Source organism: Haemaphysalis longicornis, unplaced genomic scaffold, assembly GCF_048455015.1.
Source record: "Haemaphysalis longicornis isolate Haplotype H1 unplaced genomic scaffold, Haemaphysalis longicornis Haplotype H1 scaffold_3, whole genome shotgun sequence".
NCBI lineage: Eukaryota > Metazoa > Arthropoda > Arachnida > Ixodida > Ixodidae > Haemaphysalis > Haemaphysalis longicornis.
In genome coordinates this window covers 103,681,466-103,695,288 of record NW_027526335.1, presented here as the reverse complement: position 1 = coordinate 103,695,288, position 13,823 = coordinate 103,681,466, and the positions used below count along the sequence as shown (strand labels likewise).

At 48.1% G+C, this 13,823-nt stretch overlaps 1 protein-coding gene across 2 annotated transcripts in view; it reads right to left on the bottom strand.

Annotated features, from left to right (window-relative positions):
* LOC144174972 (cell adhesion molecule Dscam1-like) overlaps positions 1-13,823 on the bottom strand; it is a 675,942-nt gene that overhangs the window by 37,587 nt on the left and 624,532 nt on the right. For both annotated transcript variants that reach the window (XM_077703965.1, XM_077703964.1), the window contains exon 11: positions 1,538-1,720. In XM_077703965.1, coding sequence (XP_077560091.1) covers positions 1,538-1,720 — 183 coding nt within the window. The remainder of the gene's footprint in view (positions 1-1,537; positions 1,721-13,823) is intronic.

Sequence of the window (13,823 nt, the reverse complement as noted above, 5' to 3'; positions counted from 1 at the left end):
TTATGTAGAATCTTTCTTGTGGCAAGTACAAAGCCCTGCGTTCTGCCACAAAGACGGCACGCCCAAGGGCAAGGTATGGCATACCAAATGGCCCATGACTCAGAGAAAAAAAAAGAAGCCGGTGGAGAATGCTGGAACTCGAAGTATATTTATGCAAAACCATTCCTAACTATCCTAACTATTAAAGCTGCTGGAATGGTTCACGCATGTAAACATTGCTATGCGTAATGGGAACGTTATGCATATTTGAGGCAAAACACGAGTACATAATCGACAGTAACGGTGTTTTATCAATTGATATACTTTTGATCGGTTTTTTCTATACCAGAAAAAAAACGCTAGTAAAGGAACAACGAGACGTTAAAAAAGCTTCTGAGGAGAGGCGAGATAAAAGAAAACACAAAAAAAAAGTCGGCTCGAGCTGTTAAACGCTCAAAACGCTCAACGAAGACATAACGTAAAGAAAACTACGCACTCTCCCAACATATGCTGAACAAAGAATGAGAACGCGGGACAGTTGAATATAATTAAATAAACACTTACAAAAAGGTTGACTATGCCTTAGCGAGAAGAATGGATATAGTGGACTAAGAGGGCGCCTACACGTGCAGGACTAAAATGCACAAAGGGGAAAGGATGACGAACCATAGTGAAAGGAGTCGTTCAGTCAATGGACACGAATGCTTTTGCTTTGACTTCTTGATTAGAGACGCTTAAGGGATGTCACAATTCTCTTTTGTAGTGCGTCAAGGCAGAAGCTAAGACACAAAGAAAAGCAATAAACAAGACAACTTCGCTAGACTGCCTATGAGAACTAAAATGGCAAATTAAAATTCTGTGCGAGTAGTCGGACTTCCAATCGTGAACGCGTAAAATAGGACGATGACCAGCCGGTTTTAGCTATAAAGTGTTTCCGGGTGACAAGCATATTTCGCAACCAACTGGACCGCACCAAACTTGAGCTAAGAAGTGTTGAACCAACGCTGCCAGCATAATGGTGCCAGTGGCATCACCCGCTTTGTAATGGGAACAGTAGGGACGCCTAGTCTGGCCGCCCATCCGTGATGAGATGCGCGGGAGCGAGCACGTCCCGCCTTACGTCACCGCTGAAGCTTGATACGCGGCTTGACAGGCAGACACAGATAAAACATGGACGCTTACAAGCGCCGCCTCTCAAAATTGGACAAACCCTGTACATCGTTTCTTATATTTTTTACATAAAGCGGCTCTGCTAAGGGGATTACAGCCTTAAGGGAGCACACCCGAAGGGTGGAGCATGAGAAAGGGCAGGGGAGAGCCACAGGAAAGGGGCTATTCGGCCATTTCTATCCGATTACACGGGCGGCGTTGGCGGGACGAATTCTCTCTTCTAGAAAGACGGCAAGGTGCGCGATAAACGGCAGTCAATTCTCTTGGCACAGCTTCCCGAAATCGCGCACGCGTTTTTGTTTACCACCGGAATCAAGAGACTACCAGCTAACCGGTGTGCTTTCGACCGACAAGAACAATGAGGGAACCGCCAATCAGTGAGTCTCACCGTTGACGTCGAGGTATGCGACCACGGAGAGAGCCGGTCCAACGCCGTTGCTGGCCTCGCAGAGGTAGTGGCCCTGGTCCTCGAGCGTCACTTCGGATATGACCAAGGATCCGTTCTCGAGGACGTGCATGTGGGGGCTGCTCACGACGCTCCGGAACTCCGACACCTTCTCGTTTCTCTTTCCTGGGGGCCAGTAAAGGAGATGGATGAGAGAAAACCGGAAGTTAGGTTCGGATGTCAGGATTGCTTTGTTTTGTTTTATTTTGTTTGATTTGTATTTTGTTTATTTTGTATTTTGAGGCCGAGTAATGAGAGCTTTTCATGTCAAACTATCCCTTCTTATTTAAAGGGACACTGAAGTGAATTTGTCGAGGTCCCGTATTTGCTTGCACTGCGTAGACTGGCTCAAATTAACACACTTTACATCGTGTATCCGGTTGATAAGTCGGTAATTATTTTATCAAGCCCGAAAGAAGAAAAACTACCATGCGTGGTCTGCGGTGGCCGCACTAACTAAACGCTGCGGCGTCGGGAGGAGGTTAATCGTGATTGGACGATGTCCACGATTAGCATTCAAAGAAGTTTCGGTTTCGGTTCTGTAAAACAACATGCTTGACATCCGACGTTATCGTTGAACGGGCATTCTCGATATCTCAATAATCGTTATACCGTGCTTCTGCCATGTTGTCAGCTGTAAAATGCCCAAGATAAGCCTCCCAGGACGGCTTGGAATCGTAGCAAACACTAGCCGAGGTCTACGCAGTGGATGAACGCCCTCCGCGTCAGCGCAGACGCTCAAATGTCATGCGCTTTGCCCCCATATTTGGAGCTTGCCTCACTCATGCCTCTATTGTAAAAAGCGTGTTCGCGCCAGGTCAAGGGCCTGCTGATTCTGGCCTGTGCCAACTACCCGCAAGCAGTCGGTGCTTATGGCAACAGCAGGCCAACGGGAACTCGCTAGCGCGTCAGTGTCAGTCTGCGCGCGTTCCGAGATCTCGCTCGTGGAGCAATGAATGTTACGGTCCAAAAATGGTGAATTTAATATAGAAAAAATCGGCAAAAAACGAAGAAATCAACTTTAAAAAAAAAGGATGTACCCTCAGGGATTCGAATTTGCGACTTTCAAAATAACACACCTTGAGCCTCAAACCACTTGGCCACGGGCCTGCGCTGCCGCTATTGGAAATGTAAGGTATATAACGTATAACCAGTTTACACTTTTATTTAGGCTTAGAATTTCAAGCAGCTTAGGTGACTATTTGTTGTATAGCGCTCATGCAGTAAGCGTCCTCCAAACTTCCACAATATCTCACATCTAGCAATTGCATTTATTAGACGGAAAAGCGTTCGCAGATGTGTGGTCGTGCTGCAGACCGCTGTGCTTGTTCATCCAGCGCAAAAAAGGGCTTCCTGCTCCCTAGTATTGCGCTGTACGGGAAAATTTCCAGTTAATTTAGTTCCTTAGTACCTATATTGACTTCGCTGACTTTTCTCCCGCCTTCAAGTGGCCTTAGATTTTCCAACTAGCGTACCACGAAGAGCAGTGATGGACTCTGGTACCACTCAGCGAAGCGTGCCATGTGCGCTTGTGCAACGCTTGTGTGGAGTGACCTGGACGTGGAGCTATACAGCGTACAAACTAACAAAGTAAAGAAAGGCACATTCTTCCATTCAAAAACGTGTCGTGGCTTCGTTTCAACTCAGCGAACAAATTGTGACGACCCGTCGGCGGCCGTCGAATTTAAAGCCTGCGCCGACTGACTCCGCTGGAAGGTCGGCGAGCCGTGCAGTAGCGCAGTCAAGCCAAGTCATCTCCTCCTGACGTCACACAAAAACGCCACAGAAAATGGGCGGGTATGCAGAGAGGAGGACAGCATTTTTGAATTTATTTTTCTACTAAATTCACCTAAACACGCTCAGAATGGCCGAAACATGGCCTATGGACTCCGTACTACAATTTGCGCTAGTAATCCCGCAATGTTTACAAATCACTTCAGTGTCCCTTTAAGTTCGAAAGGAGCTGACACTCGCAAGGAATGCAAATAAAGCTCAGGCACTTTTTTTTTTCAGGACTGCCGACCTTTACAAGGGGTATGAACTCATCTTTGCTCATTTAAAGTACAAAAGATTTATTTGCATTCCTTGCGAGTGTAAGGGAGGAAAAAGAAGTTGACACATTGGGAATCACTCCAAATAACAAGCGAATCAAAAAGAACGCTTCCGCCCTCAAAAAGGGTAAAAAAAGACCTAGCGGAGTTCACGGTCTCTGAAGCGTGACCGCATTGATGCAAGAAATGCTGCGGTGGCTGAGGGGGTAAGGCGTTGCGCTGCTGTGCCCGAGAACGCGGGTTCGATTCCCGCCAGCGGTAGCCGTTTTCCTGATGGAAGAAACATCCCCCTCGCGAGGGGCACGATCAAATGCAGAGCATTTCCGGGGGCGCACGACGTTAAGTAGTTTGCGTTGCGTTAATGTTGTTGCACTTGTGGAAACTGCTGACGAGAGAGCACGGCGATGAGTGCGTTCCAGCCTCGCCGACACCCGCCTTTATTACGACACGATCGCGCCACGCGCGCGCGATGCTGGCGTCACGATCACGCCACAGATGTTGTTGATCCCGCGACGCGCGCGCCCCCACCTGTTGGGCACGAACCGACCGCGGAGAGAGCGCGCGATGCGAGCGGAGAGTAGGCGAGGAGGAGCGGGGCTGACGAGAGAGCGCGGCGATGAGTGCGTTCCAGCCTCGCCGACACCCGCCTTTATCACGCCACGATCGCGCCGAGAGGGCGCACCTGCGAGCGATGCGGACTACTACGGACGCCTAGAACGGGTGACATCGTGAGTTAAAGAAATGCTCTGCATTTAAAAGTTCCACTTTTAATAATTTTAACGTGCGCGTGTCCCCAAAGCAACAAAAATGCTTGCAGCTTTCTCGGATGAGAAGATATGATCGATAAAGGCAGGCTTCTCACGAACCACCCTTCCACGCCCTCGCGCCTCGTCATCCCCTGTAGAATCAGCCCTCGAGCGGCACATCCAAACGCACTCCCTCCCCATTCTACCCATCCTCATCCGCATGTCGCCATCCCTCTTTCCCACCCCCGCTTTCCAACACTGCGGGGACTGCTCCTTCTGAGAGAGTTCAGCAGGACGAAATTGACAAAACAAAACTTTTGAACTGGAACCTTTAAGGTACAAGCTTCCCAACTGGTTTATTTCCTATCAATATTTTTATTAAACAGCAGTATGCCTTAAAGTAAGGAATAAAGCATCGTCAAACTCGTTCCAGCGATGCCTACGGAGCACAGTCGAAATCGAGGAAAGGTAAGGCCCGCGCACACATGAGAGAGAGAGAGAGAGAGAGAGAGAGAGAGAGAGAGGGGGGGGGGAGTGATACGCGTAGCCTGGGTTCGAGGCTTCGATTACTCTTTTCACACGACGGAACGCTCTATAGCTTCTATATTTGGGAATATGACGCCAGTTTAATACGTGCTGGGCAGTTGCAATTTTATGTGGTCCTAATTGCCAGTTAATTAAAGTGTTTGTGGAGTTTGAAGAAATAAAGACTGCAACATGAACGACCTTTGTTTAAGTAAGTAAAATTAAAAACAACAAACGAGTGGTCAAGACATGCGAGGGTAATAGAGGAACCGTTTAACATCATGAACACATGTACTAGGGCCTGTAATCCTTCAGTTTAAAAATAATCCTATTGCTATGGTTGACGAGATGAAATTTTCTGAAATAGTTTCTGCAGTAGTCCGAAGCAAACGCGCTGATTTTATGTGTACGGACATATCTGTCGACATAGGTGCTGTTTTGAAGTTCTTGCCATTACACTACAGAGCCCGCCAAAAACAGGATGATGGCTACCTCCACAGAGGTATTTATGTACCCTAAAAACGCAAGTCAAAATTCAACTGAAAACCTCCATAAGGTCTTTGTAAACTTTCTTGCCACCATAAATATTGTTTACAGGACGAAAAAGAGTACGACAATAAAGAGAGGCAAAATGCGGGATTCCCTAAAGCAGAGCAATTCCATCTAAGCAGGAACTTGTCTTGTTACAAATACGGGGACAGAATTTATGTACACGATTAGTTTCAACTAAAAATCAAGAAAGAAGGCCACAAATGTCCTGTCTTCTCATGCTCTATAAACATCTTCCCACCTATTATCGATGTATGATATGTTTGTACGATAGGACCTAAAATTCCCATAAATGTCTTGTACCAGCTTCTTGGGTTCAGGGAAAGGTGAATCTAAGAAATTATAGATCCCCTCGGATGCCGCAGTTGCCGTAACACACACGATGTGTGCTACTGCATGGCATGAAAAGGCTTAATGTTTGACCTAACCGATATAAAATATGGCACCTTCGTGGCACCTATACTCCGCTGACATTAAAGGGGCACTGACACAAAAATTTTGCATCTTGTTTTTTTTGTTGCGATAAGTAGCTAGTGACCTACTTACCACCTGTAGAAACCTCATTTGCTTCAGCGTGCGACGGTTGTTTAATTAGAGGCATTTTCAATGCGACCAGTCGCAGTTTCGGTTTCAGCGAGTGCCGCAAAACGATGGATTTTGTGGATTTTGTGTGAACAAAGCTGACCACGTGACCGTCGGAGGAATATCACAGAGCAGAGCCGCCGTAACACTGTCGAATCCGCATCGACGGCAGTTTCTGCGAATGCCCCCACGTACTGATCTCGTGAGGCGCTTAATTAAAAAGCGACCGTGGATGTAAGGCAGGCGCTGCGAGTGCATGCAAATGCCACCGCGGCTAAAGAACGACGCGCGACGCTCGAGACGGTGGGTGGCAAGACGCGCGCTGGGAGCAGCCGGCCGGTCTGCCTACAGGTCCGCCTACAGATGTGTTCGGCTCAGCACTGCGGCGGATATTCGAGGGCTGCTCTCGTAAGCGGCGCAGATGACAATTTTTAATGCAACCCGCCATCGCATCATTAACTCCTTTCTCATGTAAGCCACCATGGTCGGGACTTGGGGACAATTTCGTGCAGCGGTAACAAGCTATCACTCGAGCTACCTGCGCCGGCCTGGGCCACTTCGCGGCCGTGGCCGCCGCCAGCACAGCGACCGTGCGGCTAGCTCAGTCAGCTTTTCGTGCCTCCGGCGCGTTTTCGCATCTAATGGTAATAACCAGTAATAGAAACAGAGTGCCTGGAATCGCTGTAGAACTTTGGTAGCGGCCAGCTGCCGGATGAGCTGACGAAATCACGGCGCCTCCGCCGCCAACGATCGGGTCGTTCGTTCTCGAGAGCAGAAGCTCCGCCCTCCGGCCCTCCGATTGGAGCGGCGAGCCAGGCGAGCCGGCAAAAAACGCCGTTAGTGCGGAAGCGGCAAACACAAACTCGTGACGTGTTTGGATGTTGTTTATTTACAATTGCGCGTGGTCCTCTGCTGGCTGCTCGGTTGCGTTTCGCACACTTCAAAATTGATTTTAAATATGTTCTAGGCTGTATTCGCCGCTGATATTTTGCAGATGATGTATATGTGTTCCCACCAATCTATCTCCGAAGTTATCTCGCCTTCAAAATTTTGTGTCAGTGCCCCTTTAAAAACCTCTGCAACTCCCAGCGCGTGCACAAAAGAACCATTTCCTGGTTGCACGTTAGGTGCGCGGACACAAAACGCAACTCTGACGTCAATGACGCTCGCTTCGACCAGAGACCGGTGAAGCACTCTTGCATCAGCGATAGCGGGGATCATAGGTGGCGAAGAAAATACCAAATAAGAAAAACTGGGGTGCATAGAATGTGTTGAACAATGCGAAAGAATGGGAACAAATGGGCTGGCGCCTGTCTTGTATCTTGTTGTGAACGTTTACCTTAGCGTGCCCACCTTTCCAGAATGTATTGAAACTAACTAATCTAGCAGCCAGTCCTAATGGAAACAAGAACGGACAATGCTGTGCCGTGGCCTCCGGTCAGTAGTGGGGTGAGTGCCGTGGGTCACGCGCAAGGTAGGGAAGCTGCGCAAGGAAGCTGTCAAGTCAGGCGACATTTTTACGTCGCCTTTAGCCTCGGCACCATGTACGCCATTCTGTCAAATAAACTTCTAATTTCAATTTCAGCTTACTCAGCTTTGAGCCACGTTAACGGTGTCGCGGTGCAGTTCCCGCTGACTGTGCATGCCAACCGTTTTTTTTTTAATCCGGAAACATTCGTTAACTGTGCAAGTCAAATATCAGGCGTCCATTGCCACAAAATGGCGCATGATAGGCACAAGAACGACAGAGTGCTCAGGATAAAAAAGAAACAGGTTTCAGGGCATTGCCTGTAAACAACCTAACTAGCTTTGCTGAAAAGAAAATAGCGTACGTTTGGTTCCCCGTGGAATTCCAACCTGAGTGGTCTGGCATGCAAGACGAGCGCGGAGCCCTTTGAAGTGCGTCAGCTCGATGACTTTAGCATGCAAAAGCTGGACATGGCGAAGCGGTTGTGGTCTTCGACTTTAAAACGTGTGTTAGAAGCATGTACTGGGGCCTGTAGGAGTATTTTCGGTGTGATAATTGCAAAAGTTGCAATCAGTCTACTAGCAAAGCACGTTTCAGCTAATAGCGGTAACAGGGGCGATTGGTCAAGCCTCGAAGCCGCAATAACAATGAGAGGAAGACAAAGACGCAGAGGAAAAGGGGTAATAGTAGTGATGAGAGGACACAGTCTCACCAGTACACACGTGGCGTCCAAGCCGATATGAAGAAGGTGGCGCCGTTACAGGCACCGTTTCCTCAGTGCACAGAAAACTGGCGCGCTACCTTCCTCGCGATGCTCGTTCTCCGGGTTTTGATAGGTGTGATTTATAGGGTGATGGACTCTCGGCTCTCAGCCGTCTAGATCAACAGCATAAGGGAAACGATGCTATGGTATGGCGCTTCCCGAACAGATGACGCGCAAACAGTATTAGTACTGCAATGCGAATGGAACACACCACGACGTCATACCCGATACAACATGGCGGCGCGCACAATATATACCGGCACATACGTTCGACAATTCAGCGCTACTGCTTTCACATTCAGTAAAATGGGAGACTTTATCGACGATGAGGTCCATCGAAACACAAGGTGCTGCAGAAACCACGACAAACAAAAAAGAAAAAGACCCAGACGAGAACTTCACAGCCACAACGGATTGAGGGTTTAATGCTGGAAACGAATAAAAACGGGGCACATATCTGCCCCTGAGCCGGCCAATTTACAGGAGGACGTCCCTGCGTTGGGAAAGGGATTGCTTAATTTATTGAATGACCCAAAATCTCAGATGGCGATTGTGTTTAGAGAGAACAAAATGCTGTAATAATCAAAAGGCAATGGCTCCTAATGCTACATTAAAGGTCGCACTGCTGCCACGCACACCACCACCACCGTTTGTATTCGTGACGCCCCCAAGGGTAAAACCAAAACTGCGTCTCGTCAGGGACAAGAAAATTGCTTGCCAGCTGCTTTGTGTCTGTTGCTTCAGTTCCGAATCCTGACGAAACATGCCTGTGTAAGTTGTGTTAGCCCATAAGATACGTCTTCGCAGCGCACAGATCACGGGACAAAGGGGAGGTTTATAACACAGGACAAGCGCTGGATTTCTACAAGCGCTGGTTTTCTATGTTACATAAGATGTAACATAGTTAGCCAATTCTGGTCACCAGTGACATGAGTAACTATGTTACATCTTATGTAACATAGAAAACCAGCGCTTGTAGAAATCCAGCGCTTGTCCTGTGTTATAAACCTCCCCTTTGTCCCGTGATCTGTGCGCTGCGAAGACGTATCTTATGGGCTAACACAACTTACACAGGCATGTTTCGTCAGGATTCGGAACTGAAGCAACAGGCACAAAGCAGCTGGCAAGCAATTTTCTTGTCCCTGACGAGACGCAGTTTTAGTTTTACCCTTGGGGGCGTCACGAATACAAACGGTGGTGGTGGTGTGCGTGGCAGCAGTGCGACCTTTAATGTAGCATTAGGAGCCATTGCCTTTTGATTATTACAGCATTTTGTTCTCTCTAAACACAATCGCCATCTGAGATTTTGGGTCATTCAATAAATTAAGCAATCCCTTTCCCAACGCAGGGACGTCCTCCTGTAAATTGGCCGGCTCAGGGGTAGATATGTGCCCCGTTTTTATTCGTTTCCAGCATTAAACCCTCAATCCGTTGTGGCTGTGAAGTTCTCGTCTGGGTCTTTTTCTTTTTTGTTTGTCGTGGTTTCTGCAGCACCTTGTGTTTCGATGGACCTCATCGTCGATAAAGTCTCCCATTTTACTGAATGTGAAATCGGCGTGAGGGAAGGGTGGCAGGATACTGGAGTAGGCAGAGGAGTGATGGGGGAAGTAGAAGGGGAGAAATAGAGATGGATAGAGGAGAATAGAGAGGAAATAAAAGGGGATAGGGGTGGCGGAGGCTAGAAGCCGCCTTATTTCAGGCAGATCCTGGAGGTCTTGATGATTTAAGCGCGCCGTGTTCCCCTGTTCCTCCAACTGGACTGCGGGAGTTAGTCTCTCTCTCACTCTCTCTCTAGTTTAATGGACTCTGAATAGTTTTATGTTGAGGCAGTCACACATAGCGTGAGTTTGATCCAGCGGAACTGCATAACGTACACAGTTTGGGACCCGTATGGGTCTTTATAGGTTCTGTACAGGTGAAGCATTGCAGGTGGGCGGAACTTGGTCGTGCTCTTTGAAGGATAACCTGTGTCTGCTGGTCTTTCCGGGCAGAGGTGATAGTCTTAAGTCTTAAGTTGGTCTGGTCTTAAGTTTTAGGGTAGGAGGATTAGAAAGGAGCATGTTGTCGGGGGGAGTAGCGGGAGTAAGGGATGATGCGAGAGGGAATGGGTGAGGGTGGGTGAAGTAAATTTAGTTCATCGGCAACAATTTGCCACACAACTGGAATCCCACTGCTAGTCGCGTCAGAGGGAAAGCCCGTCCAGACACTTTTACAGCGAAGCTGTTTACGAAATCGTAATTTTTTGTATCCGCAGAAAAAAATACCAAGAAATTGCCGAGCGCGCGCCCGTGAGCGCGGGCCTCACAGCGACCGCTCGGCAGTTTACAAAACCAGGAAAATGCCGAGCGCTCAGGTGTGCGTGCCTCGAGGCGACCGCCCAGCGTACCCGGCTCATGTTTGTGAATCTGCGCATACCCACCTAAGGAGATTGGCCAAGATTGGCCCCCCAAAAAAAGAACCCTAGCGTTCACCGTGATTGCATGTTTGAAGGTTTATTGAAAAAATATAGTTGGTACATTGTGGCAACACCCGCCCGGAACGAGAAATATAAAAAGCCAGCATTCGCCATATTCGTGTCAGCACTTGCTCGGAACGAGAAAGGCACGTCATAGCGTATGCGCCTCTAAGGTGATGTTTCGAAAAAAAAAAATTGGCCGCGTATCTGCTTCTTTCGTTGCAAATGTCATCAAAAGACGATAGTCTTTATTGACTTTTGCCAAATAAATGCCTCCCTTCGCTTTCCCGCTCACCTCTCATGTTGTTCCTCTTGCGTCGCGCTACTCCCAAGGTAAAGACGCCAAAGGGTTGCTTAAAACATTTTAAATTTCCCGCGTTCCACTGCTCCAAACCGGATGTCTCGATGCCAACACTGCCGTACGGCGAAGACGCGCGTGAATCGAGGCCCCCTACTTCAACGTTGATAGAACCGCGTTTCCCTACTCCACGTGCGTTGCAAGCAGAACGCGGAACCTATCTAGTGGAACCTTTCGTAACAGTTGCCGGTTGATTCCTTAAAATGCCGCAAGAAGCTATAGTGGCGCGGGCGAGAGCAGGCAACGGCGAAGTGAATTTTTTTTTTTCTGGAGTTGATGAAGTGTTTTATTTCTCCAAAGTCAAGCATGTATGATTTTTTATAAAGGAACACTGCAAACATCACTTCTGTATTAATTTGTTCTCTTATATTTGCGTAATGTCTTGTTCTTCTTCAACAATGTTGGCAGGTATGAACATTACACCGGACTTAGACGGGTAGATTTAGCTGTGACTATATAAGACTATTGCGCAGGCATTGGTTTACTTTGGCCGGGTGGCTGAATCGAGTCACAGACAGACAGACGGACAGACAGTCCAATATTTCTGGGTTTAAGTAGCCCAAGAAAGACTATCGTCTTTAAAAATGAAGGAAGCTCACACTCATGGCAACAACGATATAGTAAAGGTTGTTGCGGCAGTGAAGAAGAAGCAAATTGTCTGCAATCGTGGACTTAAGCCTTCGGGATGGTCGTAGAGGTTGCGTATAGCTTCGCTACCTTCAAGTCTTACGAGTTAGTGTGAGCATCCTTGATTTTTTTTGTCTGAATATGTTCGTTGTGTGTAAAAGCGGCCTCCTACTGCCATATATTTATCCGGCGGGAATTGAATGTGTGTGTGCGGAGAATTTCTCGACAGTGTTTCTGCATTTATGCAATTCGGCGTTCGCCACAGGCAGCTATGTAATGTAACGCACAAGAGCGATAGTTTCTGGAAACAACCCTGCTAACATTTGTAATATCAGTCAAACACAATGAAATACTATTTGTCATGAAGCACATAATTTTAGAGTTAAGAAAGAGGCCTTGTGGGTCAGTGGCGTACGAAAGAAAACATCTTGGTCATAAGGGGGGGGGGTGGTAGGGGGGGGGGGAGAGGGGAGCATTGAAGGGGATACAGGCGCCCTAAACTGGAAAGGAGAAAAATCGAAAACAATAAACCAAGCAATATCAAAAGAAAAAGCAAAGTATTTATTTAAAGTAACGAAAACTTTGTGACACTGTCGCATTCTACATAACTTCCGGATTATTTTGCTCCTTTCTTCCCAGTGAAATTGCAAGACGGCCGATCGTCGTGGTGAGAGCACACACTGCGGCCACATATGGTTAATGCGTTGCTTGCAACACATATTCAAGCATAAAAAATTTTGAGAGGTGGGTGGACTTGAATTTCATTGAAAAGTTGGAGCGCCGATACGCACTGCCCCCCTCCCCCGGTACCCGCGTAAACCTGTGTTGCGTGCTGCTCGTAAAACCAAATTCCAGCGTCTGTATTTTGCGTCCCTGGAGTTGCATATATCCGTGAAAACATTTCCGGGGGCAACGGGAACTTGCACAGGTTTCGTTGCCCCCGCAGTGGTAAGGGCTTCTAGGAAGCGCACTCGGTTGGTGTCGCTGATGCGGCTTCCTACATTTATTTGGAGAGCGTAGGCACGGCCAGAAGTGGGCGCGGTGAAGACGAGCTACCGGCCAGCTGGACGTTCGATCTCGTGTGCGGCGCGTGGAACTGCTGACGCTGGCTGGGCAAGCACCGCCGATGATGATTGTGGCGCTGATGATTTCGATGATGATGGTGTCGCTACAGGCTGACCAGAAGTTGTTAAAAACCCGTAGATTTGAATTTGAAAAATTTTAGAAGCGCTTGTCAGATTATGGTGGCAGTTTCCGTATGTTCTGTATTGCGTCTCTGCACTGCGTACTGTAAGTGTTGTTTGTGCTGCAATTTTAGCGTACCGTATTTTCTTTTTTGGTGGTGTGTCCACGAGCAAGAGAAGTACGTGTGTCAGTGGTGAGTTACTCTTTCGCAAGCGCCGAAACACCCGACTTTTTATTGTGAATATCGTTTCTTATCGATACCAGAATACTTCTTACGCACAAGCCTAAAAACTACATGAGAACTCGTTATGTTGTGCGTTGCGTACACGGTATTAAGGGCGAAGTCCCTCGTGGGCTGGGGCTGTCGGCGTGTTATGTCGTCGTCGTAACCGTCGTCTTATGTAGTCACGGTACAAAATGCCGGGACACTTACACCTCGCGCTACAACGTAACGAGTACTAAAAAAACACCGCGACACTCGCTTGCGCCTCGCGTTGGAACCCTTCATGCTTCAAAGACACGAGACGTTTACCGCAAAGCTGTATACCTCTACCCCCCAATGGTTTCATATCCGTTGAGAGAAACGCCAAGGTGCCAAAAATACACTTATACACTACGTGCTTCACCCCTCCCCAGGTTTTGCGTTATTGGAAATGGCCCGGGATTTTTAAGTGCACAGCACTTTATGGGCTCGCCCTGTCGTTTTAGCTCGCTAACGGTCGATGTGACTGCCGGAATCAGGCGGCGCAGCGAGATAACGGACCCAAGTAGAGCCTTCTGTACCGGCGCGGCGCTCGAAGGAAATCTTGTTTTCATCGAGCGGCCGTGGTACTGGGGTCAGGTGGTCACGCTGAGGCATCGAATACCACTCGGTTTGAACAGTCATCACTGTTCAAACCTCGTGAACTGCTGGCGCTTGT